Source organism: Lithobates pipiens, unplaced genomic scaffold (genome assembly GCF_037356315.1).
Source record: "Lithobates pipiens isolate NorthernLeopardFrog02 unplaced genomic scaffold, aLitPip1_a1.2 Scaffold_13, whole genome shotgun sequence".
NCBI classification, from domain to species: Eukaryota; Metazoa; Chordata; class Amphibia; order Anura; family Ranidae; genus Lithobates; species Lithobates pipiens.
Window position 1 is genome coordinate 506,975,664 of NW_027507718.1, and position 12,877 is coordinate 506,988,540.

Consider the following 12,877-nt stretch of genomic DNA (forward strand, 5'->3'; position numbering starts at 1 on the left):
ATGATGAATAACTTACCTGAGATGGAAGCCCCCGAAGTGACCCTCGTTGTCGTCCTCCGATGCCGCCATCTGTCCCAGAGTGACTTCCGGGTATCGCGGCTCCATCGCTGTGACTGGCCAGAGCTGCAAGGACGTCGCTCCCACGCATGCGCACGGGAGCCGCCACTAGCGCCATGCTCAGTGCGCCGTAGACAGCGGTGCCTGTCTTTTGCAAATATCTCCTAAACCGTGTAGGTTTAGGACAGGGATATGCAATTAGCGGACCTTCATCTGTTGCAGAACTACAAGTCCCATGAGGCATAGCAAGACTCTGATAGCCACAAGTATGACACCCAGAGGCAGAGGCATGACGGGACTTGTAGTTTTGCAACAGCTGGAGGTCCGCTAATTGCATATCCCTGGTTTTGGAGATATTTCTTGCACCTACAGGTAAGCCTTAATCTAAGCTTACCTGTAGGTAAAAGTGGTCTGTAAGGGTTTACAACCACTTTAAAGTGGAGGGCCACCCTAAAAAAAGTGTGTGTGTGTGTGTGTGTGTGTGTGTGTGTGTGTGTGTGTATGTATGTATGTATGTATGTATGTATATATATATATATATATATATATATATATATATATATATATATATATATATATAATATTCGTAAAAAAAAATGTGAAAAATAAATACATTTTTACCTTACCAGAAACCCCTGTTAGGCAGTCTTCCTAATCTGCCTCTTCCTACTCCACCGTGATCTTCGGTCTTCTCTCCTCCTCGCGTTGTCGTCTAGGTAATGGGGCGCGCTGTGTTCTGGAAACTGTGTGTTTCCTAACACGACGCGTCTCATTCACAAAGCACCACGCGACTCGAGCATGCGCAGTAGGAAACGGGGCGTGAAGCCGCAACGCTCCACTGCCTGTTTCCCTTAGGAACGTGCAGGACCCAAGAGCTGAGGGACAGGTCGGCCCCGGGGCGCTCTGGAAAGGTAAGTGTCCTTATTAAAAGTCAGCAGCTACTTTTTTTTTTTTTTTTTTTTTAGCTGCTGACTTTAAAAAATAAAAATAAAAAAAGTTTCCCCGCTGGAACACCCCTTTAACTCTCTGATGCTCCTCTAATTCATTGCTAAATCTAGACACCACACCCTGCAGCTAACAAAGGCAACCAGTAAAACAATGCAGATTGCATAATCTACTGCAAAGTTTCTCAACTCCAGTCCTCGACAGGTCATGTTTTCAGGATTTCCCGCAGATGAAACGGCTGTGGTAATTACTAAGGCAGTGAAACTGATCAAATCCCCCGTGCAAAATAATGGGAAACCTGAAAAAAACAAGGCGAATATACCGCGCCGTCTACAAAGGAGGTTATAAGAGCCGCTAGCTCAGCAATAGATCAATTTAAAAAATTAGCAAACGTGAAAGATCAGTGCAGCGCTAAAAAATGATCTCAAAGTGAACTGAAAGCAATAAAACCGTGTACAAAGACATATGCCTATAAAAAGGAGTGCGCAAAAATAGTCTCAGAGTGAACTGAAAACAATATAAACAGTGTACAAACACATATAAGTATAAAGTAGAGTGCACAAAAATGGTGAACTTTTAAAGGGGAAATGGTATACCCAAATGTCATATCACAGATGTACAGATGAAAATTCTATGAATAATATCCAAAAATAAATGTCCAAAAAAGGCAAATCATTAACCACTTAAGCCCCGGACCATTTTGCAGGCCAAAGACCAGAGCACTTTTTGGGATTCGGCACTGCGGCGCTTTAACTGACAATTGCGCGGTCGTGCGACGTGGCTCCCAAACAAAATTGACGTCCTTTTTTTTTTTCGCACAAATGGAGCTTTCTTTTGGTGGTATTTTATCACCCCTGCGGTTTTTATTTTTTGCGCTATAAACAAAAAAGCGACAATTTTGAAAAAACGCATTATTTTTTACATTTTGCTATATTAAATATCCCCCAAAAATATATAAAAAAAAATAAAACATTTTTTCCCTCAGTTTAGGCCGATACGTATTCTTCTACATATTCTCAGTAAAAAAAAAATCGCAATAAGAGTTTGATTGGTTTGCGCAAAAGTTATAGCGTTTACACAATAGGGATAGTTTTATGGCATTTTTATTAATGATTTCTTTTTTTACTAGTAATGGCGGTGATCAGTGATTTTTATTGTGACTGCAATATTATGGCGGACACATTGCACATTTTTGACACATTTTCGGGACCGTTGTCATTTATACAGCAATCAGTGCTATACAAATGCACTGATTTCTGTGTAAATGACACTGGCAGTGAAGGGGTTAAACACTAGGTGGCAGTGTAGGGGTTAAGTGTGTCCTAGGGGAGTGTCTCTAACTGTGGGGGGAGTGGCTGTGTATGACACGTCACTGATCTCTGCTCCGATCACATGGAGCAGAGATCAATGACACTGTCACTAGGCACTGTCACTTCCTTCCCGTGAGACGATTGCGGGTATCCCCGTTGCAATAGAGTCCGCGGGACCCACGATGGGACTCTCGGAGGTCCTGACCGGCGCGCACGCGATGGTACAGCGGCACATTTAAAGGGACGTACCTGTACGCCCATTTGCCTGTCCGTGCCATTCTGCCGCCGTCGGCTTGGGCCTGTCGGCAAGTGGTTAATACTGAGAACAAAATGTGGCGAGTGAGCCAAACACTAAAAATATCCAAAGCATGATTCAAAATAGTCAACACTTGAGTTGAGCATCAATGTGGTGTAGAAAAACATGCCCAAACTTGCTGATAAGTGATCCACCACCAGAGAGTCAAAAGGCTTACCAGAGAGATTGAACCTCAATAAGTATACACCTAATGGGTCAATTGGGCTTGTAGGGCAACACACCCAGGGGAAACTGCAACAGTGGCCACGACCTCCAGCTAGAAGATGTTTTAAAATGTTCCACGGACAAATGTGGACTCCGACAGTAAACCTCACCCCAGATGAGGTCTTGTGAGACGAAACGCGTGGAGTCTCACAAGGCTGGAGTCTTTTATTCAAAGCGCTTTATCTTCTAAAATTTCGTTCTCAGTATTAATGATTTGCCTTTTTTTGGACATTTTATTTTTGGATATTATTCATATAATTTTCATCTGTACATTTGCCGATATGACATTTGGGTATACTATTTCATCATTTTTGTGCACTCTACTTTATACTTATATGTGTTTGTACACTGTTTTTATATTGCTTTCAGTTCACTCTGAGACTATTTTTTTTGCACTCCTTTTTATACGTATTTGTCTTTGTACACTGTTTTATTGCTTCCAGTTCACTTTGAGATCATTTTTTAGTGCTGCACTTCTTTTTCGCAAGCCTGAAAACAAGACCTGTTTGTACTTGACTGGAGTTGAGAAACATTGATCTACAGTCAGATTCAGCAGTCTTTTCACAGTGCTTTTGAAGCAGTCTACCATGCCAGGGGATTCTTTTGCTCTGCAGCAGTCTGTGCTGTACGAGGGGCGGTGTGCAATCGGAGAACACGCTGACCATTTTTTTCAGAGGCTTATATTGGGGGGTTCATTCATATCAATAAATTATCAGCAATTAGACTCGGGGCTTCTTTCTTCTTCTGACACCAGAACGAGAAATGAGAGAGTGTTGGAGTAACCAGGACAGGAAGCCACTGTACACAATAAAAACCAGACATGTTTAAAGTGGTTGTAAACCCTTAACATATGCCCAATGCAGTGACTGGCCTCTGGCAGGGCTGCTAAGGCAGTGCAGCCAGCCCTCCTGTACTGGACCCGGACCCCATCAGTTCAACAAGGGGGCCCGGGCGCCTGGAGGTCTGGCTGTACTGTCTTATTGCAGACACCGATCCTCTTCTTCTTCCCCCTGTAGCTCTCTCCTCTTCTTACTCCCTCCGGCTGCACTGCAGGGGGTTCAAGTACATGCGCCCTTTTCCCCCCACTGCCTCCAGATTCCCTCCTCTCCTCTCCTGCCAGCAGCTGCTGCAGGCTCACAGGGGGATGTTTTAGGATGGAGAGCAGGGGAATGGGCCGGTAAATGTCATTCACTTGTCCCTTCCATTCCTGAAGGAACACAGTGAGCAATCGGTACCAATCATGTGTCCGTTCATCACTGAAACATAGTAAACTGTGTTCACTATGCTTCAGTTTGTGAATGAGCTGGAAACCTTGTAGCGCTTCCTATCCATTCATCTGTGCTGCTGAGGCTACAAAGAAAGCGACTGGTAAATCTATGTCCTGTCACTTTCGCGCCAGGTGAAGGGGCCCCTGTCAGGTAGGCCATATGGTGCGATTTCTAACAGCAGCCCTGGCCTCAAATGATGCACAGAGATTAAACCTATCCTCCTATGTCAGTTGTACCTGTGTGTCTACAGCCGTCTTTTCCCCTACATCCATTCAATGTGCGGAACTTGCATGGGATTACTCAGCTCTGGAAAGCAGGGGGCGGGGAACTGAAAATGCACTCTGCAGAGCTCAGCGAGGAGGGCTGAGAGCTGATTGGAGGAAAGGGACGCACCCCCCTTCACACAGCGCACAGTAAAAGAGCCTGAGGCTATCAGCTGCAGCGCCCTCCCCTGTCACCATTTTTCTCTTGGTGTCAGGAAAACTTGTCAGAAATGACTCATGCTGATAGCAGAGGAATGAAGTAGCAGACAGAAATGACACTTAGTGCTCTGGATTGAGAAAAGTACATGCTATAAGTACAGTGATGGGGAACCTTGGCACCCCAGATGTTTTGGAACTACATTTCCCATGAAGCTCATGCACTCTGCAGTGTACTGGAGAATCATGGAAAATGTAGTTCCAAAACATCTGGGGTGCCAAGGTTCGCCATCACTGCTATAGAGGGATATGCTTTGCTCATATTTCATGTCTGAGGCTTACAACCACTTTAAGTCTTCCATAGCTTTAATAATGAACCCGTCGTGGTTACAATAATTGAGGACTGAATATAATTAGGCCCAGTTATGAACGGTTGTCCATCGGCAATGGAATCGAGAATTCTAGATGGGACCGTGTGATTTCCAGATCCATGTGTTGGCCTTGCTGGGTGATGCGGGGTCCCAGGGCAGGTTGGTGTAGACCCCATGAAGGGTCGGATGTGCCGGCATTTATTCAGAAGGTCTTTCTGTGGACTGCGACATTGCTGCATCAGCACTAAGAGCCCCCAGATAAAAACCAGCCTTGCTAATTGCTTATTTACTTCCTGCTGGGCTGTCGGGTTATTAGTCAAAGAACTCCCCTCCATCTCTGGACATGTGTGAGGGAGGGAGTAGGAGTGTAGCGCGCTTGTTAACCCCTATGTGGTGAGGATTGCTGAAGCTCGGAGCGTAGATTTCACTCTGAATAGCAGAAGAACATTAAATCGCTCTTTCACCCCAACGCAGTGATGGTGAACCTTGGCACCCCAGATGTTTTGGAACTACATTTCCCATGATGCTCAACTACACTGCAGAGCATCATGGGAAACGTAGTTCCAAAACATCTGGGGTGCCAAGTTTCGCCATCACTGCGCTAATGTAGAAGTGATGTTACCCTGACCCCTCGCTCTCTTAAGCCTCGTACACACGATCAGATTTTCCAACGGGAACTGTGTGATGACAGGCTGTTGGAGGAAAATCCGATCGCGTGTACGCTCCATCGGACAATTGTCAGATTTTCCACGGACAAATGTTGGATAGCAGGTTTTAGAAATTTTCCACAGACAAATGTGGATTTTCCGAGCGTGTGTACACAAGTCCGTCTGACAAAAAAAAGTCCAAAGTACAAACACTATTTTCCAATACTATATGCGAAACAAAAATAATACCACCAGTGCTATTTAACACAATTGAATGCTTTCAATACCCAAAACAACATTCAAATGAATATACCCCACAATAGTGACAGTTCATAAATTAAGATCAATTCCAGAATATAAGTGAGATCAGATGCAATTCCTTCATTACAGTCCAAAAAATATATAAAAAAGAAAATTAATTTGAGTAATCAAGCGCTCCTATTTGTTGGTGTGTGATTCCTGCCTTCACACCAAAATTCACCCTTCGTGCCACCACCACCACCTTGCAAAATGGCCACTCACCAGATACCAAATAGAAGCTTGCATTTGGTTCATTGAACGGATAACCACTCCTTATGTACGATCTCTTGCCAGACAGTAATCCACTGATCATTCAAGCTCATAAGAAAACATGTAGAACCATCATAGTGTAATATGTCTTAACTTATTTATTAAAAATGATTAAAAACAGATGACACTCGCAGTGTCAATAAGCCAATGCTAAGCTTATCCAGCCATGTATACAGGGTACGCTTTAGACTAGCATGTGTTTCCCAACAGGTAACCTCTCTCTCTCTCTCGCATGTGTTCCAAGCCTCAGTCCCCTGTTACCGGCGTTCACGTTGCACACAGTCCCAGCAGCCTCTATGCGTTTCGTAATCCCATTTGTGTCATCAGGAAGCACCTGATGAGAATAGCCAAAGTTCAGTAACCGGAATGGATAGTCAACCAAACCAGAAGTCAGGGATCAATGTAGTGGAACAGCAAGCAGGATCTGAAGCCAGAAGGGATGTTGGCAAAGCCAGTCTTTAAACAGGAACAAAGGAGAATGTCTTTGTGATTTTGACCAAGGCGAAGGCAGAGATCCACTGGGCTAAATGGCTTAAGTAGGCAGGACTGATGAGCAGGATATCATCAACAGCTGAGTAACTGGCGAGATAGGAGCTGGCAATTAGCCGACAGCTGAGCGGCCAACTCAGAGAAGGAAGGGCTGAGCCCAGCCCTGACACTGATTCACCTGTGGATGTGGATTCTTGCTATACACCGTAGGACAGCTGATTGGAGGAAAGGCGCACACCCCCTCTCCACACATGCAGAGCTTGCCTGTGATTTGTTCAGCTTTGTGCTAATCTATTTATAGCTCCCTCCCTGACACAAATTTCAGCCTGGTTTTATCAGGTGTCAGAAGTTCTCATGCTGATAACAGAACAACGGAGCAGGAGACCGCAACAGGACATAGTGCTTTGAAGATAGATAAGAAAACTCTGTGTGTGTGTGTATATGTATATATATATATATATATATATATATATATATAATGTGTGTGTATATATATATATATATATATTATGCATATGCCCAGCTCAAATTTTATGAATCGGGTTTACATCCACTTTAATGTGCGCCGTGGACCTGAGTGGTGTGAATGGGCTCTCGGGTGTGTGTTTTTTTTTTTTTTTTTTTGTTTTTTGTTTTTTTTATCGTTTGAGAATGAATTGCATCACAGTACTAGCTGCTACAAATGTAGAATATGGCTTGTTTTAGAGCTGTTTTTTTTACTTATTAATTATACTTGAAGACTGTTGAAAATACTTTTTGCTGCTTTTAGTTTCTAAAACACATCAACATATTTGTGAATAGGGACACAATAATAAAGAAAAAAACCTTTTTAATAATGTGTTTTTTTTTTTTTTGTATTCCTATCTAATGCCAAACTGTATTTGTTCAATTGCCACCACACATGCCCAGCAGTGTTCATGTATTTCATGCCACTATATCTCAAGGCCATTCAGCTTATTGGTGTCGGGTTGTGTTGTACGAGATAAATGATGTCACGGTGTTCTGTGTTTTTCCTGCAGACGGCGTACCCCCCGACCCATTACATCAGACGAGTCCCTCAGAGGAAGATTCACTACTTCACCGGCCTCCAGGTCCTCCAGCTTGTCATCTTATGTGGCTTTGGAATGTCGCCTCTCCCTTATATGAAGATGATTTTCCCTTTGATTATGATTGGAATGATTCCCATCAGGTAATTTCTTTTTATCCCCAAGGTGCCAGGACATTTGTAGAAGGGCCAATGAGATATTGAGTGATCTCTTAAAAAAAAAAAAAAAAAAAAAATCAATAAAGAAATTTGACTCGGATCTATAGAGATGTTTTAAAATTGCAATGTGTGTGTGTGTGCGTGTGTGTGTGTGTGTGTGTGTGTGTGTGTGTGTGTGTGCGTGCACGCACACACACTACTGTGCAAAAGTCTTAGGCAGGTGAGGAAAATCCTGTCCATTAGGAATGCTTTCATAAATAGAAGTGTTAATAGTTTTATTTTTTTATCAAATAAAATGGAAAGTTAATGAACAGAAGAGAAATCCAAATCAATGTTTGGTGTGACCACTCTTTGCCTTCAGAACAGCATCAATTCTTCAGTTCAAGACTCCATGATGCTGAGATCGGGGCTCTGAGGGATCCAGACCATCACTTCCAGGACCCCTTGTTCTTCTTTACACTGAAGATAGTTCTTCATGTTTGGGGTCGTTGTCCTGCTGCAAAATAAATTTTGAGGCCAATCACACGACTCCCTGATGGTATGGCATGATGGTTAAATATCTGCCTGTAGGCACCAGGATCAGTGATGTCCTCAGTGCGCAGTAATGCACAGTTCTGGGGGTGCCATGTGAGTGCCCTCTGTCAGGGGCCATGAACCAGGCAGAGACAGAAGATGCAGTTAAAAATCACACTTTTTAGTGTAATAGTAAAAATAATACAGATAAGGAACGTAGTCGAAAGCAGAAGTCAGTGTTAGGAAGCCAATACCGGTAATCAGACAAGCCAGGATCAGGAAGCCAGGAGTCGGTGTTGTCAGAAGCCAGAGATCAGAATCAGGAACCAGAAGAAGACTCAGCCTGGAAAAGTTGTAACAGGAACAAAGCAGAGACACACTGGAGATGTTGACCAGGTGAAGGCATGGCAGAAATGAGCAAGACAGTTTAAATGGCAAAAAGGCTGGCTGTAGGCTGGACTAATGAGGCAGGTAATGGTAACCAGTTGAGTCACTCAGGAAACAATGAGTGGCTGGTAATGAACTGACAGCTGAGCACTGAGAAGAGAGCTCCTAGAAGCCCAGCCCTGACACCCTCCTAGTATAGAACAGCAGCTTCAGCTGTAAGTATATATGTGGCAGCACAGTGTTAAAGTGATACTAAAGCTAAAAACTTATTTTTTTTACCTTAATGCATTCCTTGCATGAATATGATAAAACATTTCCCATTTATCTGTACTCCCCCCCCCCCCCCCTTCCCTGTGTGGAGGGGAAAAGGGGAGAATAGGTTCAGCGGTGTGTATGACTGCATGTCTTCTCTCCTCTCTTCCTCTTCACACATGGCCACTAAAATAGCAGCAGGAGTCATTAGCTCCTGTGTCAGAAACCATGAAATCAGGCCGAGACAGAAGTATAGTTAAATCACACTTGTTTAATAATAAAAGTAAAAAGAACAAAAACGTAGTCAAAACATAGCCAAAGTTCAGTAACCGGAACAGATGGTCAGCCAAGCCAGAAGTCAGGAATCAATGTAGTGGTACAGCAAGCAGGATCTGGAGCCAAAAGGGATATCGGCAAAGCAAGTCTAGAGCAGGATCGCAGGAGAAATGTTTCTGTGATGTTAACCAAGGCGAAGGCAGAGCTCCTCTGGACTGGATGGCTAAAGTAGGCAGGACTGAGGAGCAGGATATCATCAACAGCTGAGTAACTGTGGAGAGATAGGAGCTGGCAATTAGCCGACAGCTGAGCGGCCAGCTCAGAGAAGAAAGGGCTGAGCCCAGCCCTGACACTCCTGCTGCTGTCAATCGAATGCAGTGAGGAAGAAGTGGGGGCGCGCCAATGGAGCGCAACTCCATAGACACTGCTCAGGAACGAGCAGACAGTGTGCCCGTAGCAAACGGCTTTCTATGGGGTCACACTAAGAAGAGGAGGAGGAGTCAGGATCGAGGCCGCTCTGTCCAATACCACTGTACAGAGCAGGTGAGTATAACATATTTGTTATATTTTATGTAAAATGACTTTAGTAATACTTTAAAGCCCACTGCTGTGTGTGTGTATGTGTGTGTGTGTGTGTGTGTGTGTATATGTGTGTATGTATGTATGTATGTATGTATATATATATATATATATATATATATATATATATATATATATATATACATATACATACATACATACATTCTTGGCATCTAGACTTTAATGGCCTCTAGTCAAGAAAAGGTTAAAATACTGAACCTTGGCTGAAAATCTGTACTAAACATCTTTTTGTTTTTTGCTTTTCTGTCCTCAGATACAACCTACTACCCAAGATTATTGAGTCAAAATATCTGGACGCCATGGACGCTGAACATTAGAAAGGCGGCGCTCTCCCCGGAATGTGCGCTGTTCTTGGTTTCTGACCGAAGAATTGTAGGGCTTTATGATTACGGTTTTGATTTGCGTTACTTTTGAAAACTGACCAAAGTGGACACCAAGCTGGGCGAGGAGTCATTTCTCTAACTGGAATACCCCAAAGACGCTCCTCCATGCTTGTCACTGTGCTCTGGATCTGAACGTTCATGATGATATTGATGATGGTGATTTTTTTTTTTTTTTTTCTTTTTTTGTAAATTGCTTCTGTCTCCGATGAACCAGATACTGCATTCCTAGGATTACAGACATCCTGGACAGGATGGGGAGGGGGCCAAATATATATATATATATATATATTAATATTTTTTTGTGTCTTATGAACCTTGCAATACTTTTTAGAAAAAAAAGGAACTTTTGAACTGCGCTGGATCTGCTGGGGCAGACAAGGGGCTCAACTCCAGAGAATCAGTGTGATAGACCTGTTTGCAACTTTTTTTTTTTTTTTTTTATTTTTTTTTTTTATATCGAGCTGAAAAATAAAGGACTCAACTGTTGTGTCACTGCTTAAAGCAATGGCTTTGTCTACAGATCAACCAAAAGTGTTCCTCTGCTTTGTAGCCCTGGAATTTAAGCTATTTTAACCTGTTTGACCTTTTTTCCGTTTTTTTTTTTTTTTTTTTTTAAATTAGAAATGTTGAATTGGCATTGTGAATTTTGCACAGGCATTATGCACAAATTCACTCAGATACCAGCACTTTTATGTGTTCTATATATATGTGCGACTGCAAGTGTGTATGTGCGTATGTATGTGTCTTCACCGACCTCCATGTACATACATGCTTGACCATGCATCAAGAATGCATTTTTTTTTATGTATAATGTTTATACGACACAAGTGGAAGGTGTCAATATAGGCTTTCAAGATGACCTCCTTGTGGACGGCCAAGCTTTACGATGGTGACGGGCGGGTGTTCACGTACTGTCCCCAAATCCGAGAAAAGCTGAAGAGTTTCGGGATGGATTATAGCATTAAAAACAAAAATACATTGATGGACTGAGATGTCGGATCTTATCTGCTGCACTTTCCTATTAAAAAAAATAAATAAAAATACTTTAGGATTTGTTTAATGTAGAACTTGTGCAATATCTCCAGCCAAAGCCTAGGAGACCAGAGAAGATGCATCACTGTCATTGCCCCGTGTTGATCTTATCAGTGGTATCTCCATGCTTGAGTGATTACAACCTGTGTGTTTTTTTTTTTTTTATGTAATCTATGGTATTGAGAGATCAGACTGGTCCATACCATCTCACCAAAGATGTCTTGTTAGTCCACCACTCTTCAGCCTGGATGTTGAATTGATCTTCTGTCCCAGACCGATTATGGCAATGGACTGCCCTCCAACAATTATGACTTTCTTGTATCTGATGTGAATTATGCATGATGATTGGCGGATGTTCTGTCGGGTTTAAGTTTTAAGAGAGAATATTTTTGTAAATACGTGTATGTCAGTTTAAGGTCAAAGATATATATATATATGATGTCTAGACAAATCCTCCTATTTTGTCAAAAGTTTTGGTCTGTATTTTTTGTTTGCAGTGATGTTTTTGAATTTTTTGGTGGCTTTCCTTTTGCAGTGTAATCTTCTCAAGGCAGCAGTTGCCTTTTTTTTTTCTTTTATTTTTTTTTTTTTATAATTATTGGGCGGAAAAACAATCTCTTCCCCCTGGCATTGGGCATACTGCAGTCTATATGGATACTGAGTATCACTATAAGCACTTAACTGTAAAAAGCTCAAAAAACATAATTCGGGCTTAGCTGCGCACTGATAAGGTATAGTAACTCGTAGCAACCAATCAATAGTCATCTCTTCCTGGCCTGTATTCAGCAGAATAAATACTGATTTGTTTTAGGGGTTACTGCACTTTAAAGTTATTTAATAAGACTGACTGTCCAATAACTTCCATGCGCTGATTTTCGTGCCTTTTCCCCCACCTAACTTAAAGTAGAACTATAGGCAACCCCCCCCCCTCCTTTGGATAGAGCAGTGATGGCGAACCTCGGCACCCCAGATGTTTTGGAACTACATTTCCCATGATGCTCTGGCACTCTGCAGTGTACTGGAGCACCATGGGAAATGTAGTTCCAAAACATCTGGGGTGCCAAGGTTCGCCATCACTGGGATAGAGCAAGGAAGGGTTATAACCCATTAGGTTTTTTTTTTTTCACCATCTGTGTGCCATTGCAGAGATTTCCATCCACTTCCTGTCCCATAGCCAAAACAGGTAGTCAGAGGAAATCCCTGCAAATTTGGACTGTGCAGTGTTTGCTTATCCTCCCCCCCCCCCCCATCTCCTTGCTTCTATCCCGGCAGCAAAGAATTTGGGTAAGAATGGAAGAGGGGTAGAGGATGGCAGGAGGGGAAATGTTGGGAGATTGGTGTGGCAAGAAGGAATTTTGGAAGGGGGGGAGGATTTGTACTCGTAGGGGGGGGGGCTTTTAAGGGGTAGAGTGATTTCGGGAGGCGGGGGGCATCTTAGTTTAGCGAGCATTTTTGCTTAGGGGTGTGTGTGTAAATTCTTTGGGGGGTGGGGGGGGGTTGCTAACTCATGATGGCCACATGGTGCCCTGAGCACTTGCCCTGGCACTACCCCATTGGAATGTTTCCCCACTATAACTTTTTTGGGGTTGGCTCAAAATTTGTGATTTTTTTTTTTTTTTTTTTTCCTTTCACTT

General features: G+C 42.9%; 1 protein-coding gene across 2 annotated transcripts in view; it reads left to right on the plus strand.

Moving 5' to 3' along the window:
- The window catches only part of SLC4A11 (solute carrier family 4 member 11), a 228,856-nt gene extending 216,627 nt beyond the window's left edge, over nt 1–12,229 (plus strand). For both annotated transcript variants that reach the window (XM_077478039.1, XM_077478040.1), the window contains exons 19-20: nt 7,616–7,785; nt 10,082–12,229. In XM_077478039.1, the coding sequence (XP_077334165.1) occupies nt 7,616–7,785; nt 10,082–10,145 (234 nt within the window). In that variant the 3' untranslated portion in view covers nt 10,146–12,229. The remainder of the gene's footprint in view (nt 1–7,615; nt 7,786–10,081) is intronic.
- Nucleotides 12,230–12,877: the final 648 nt, after the last annotated feature.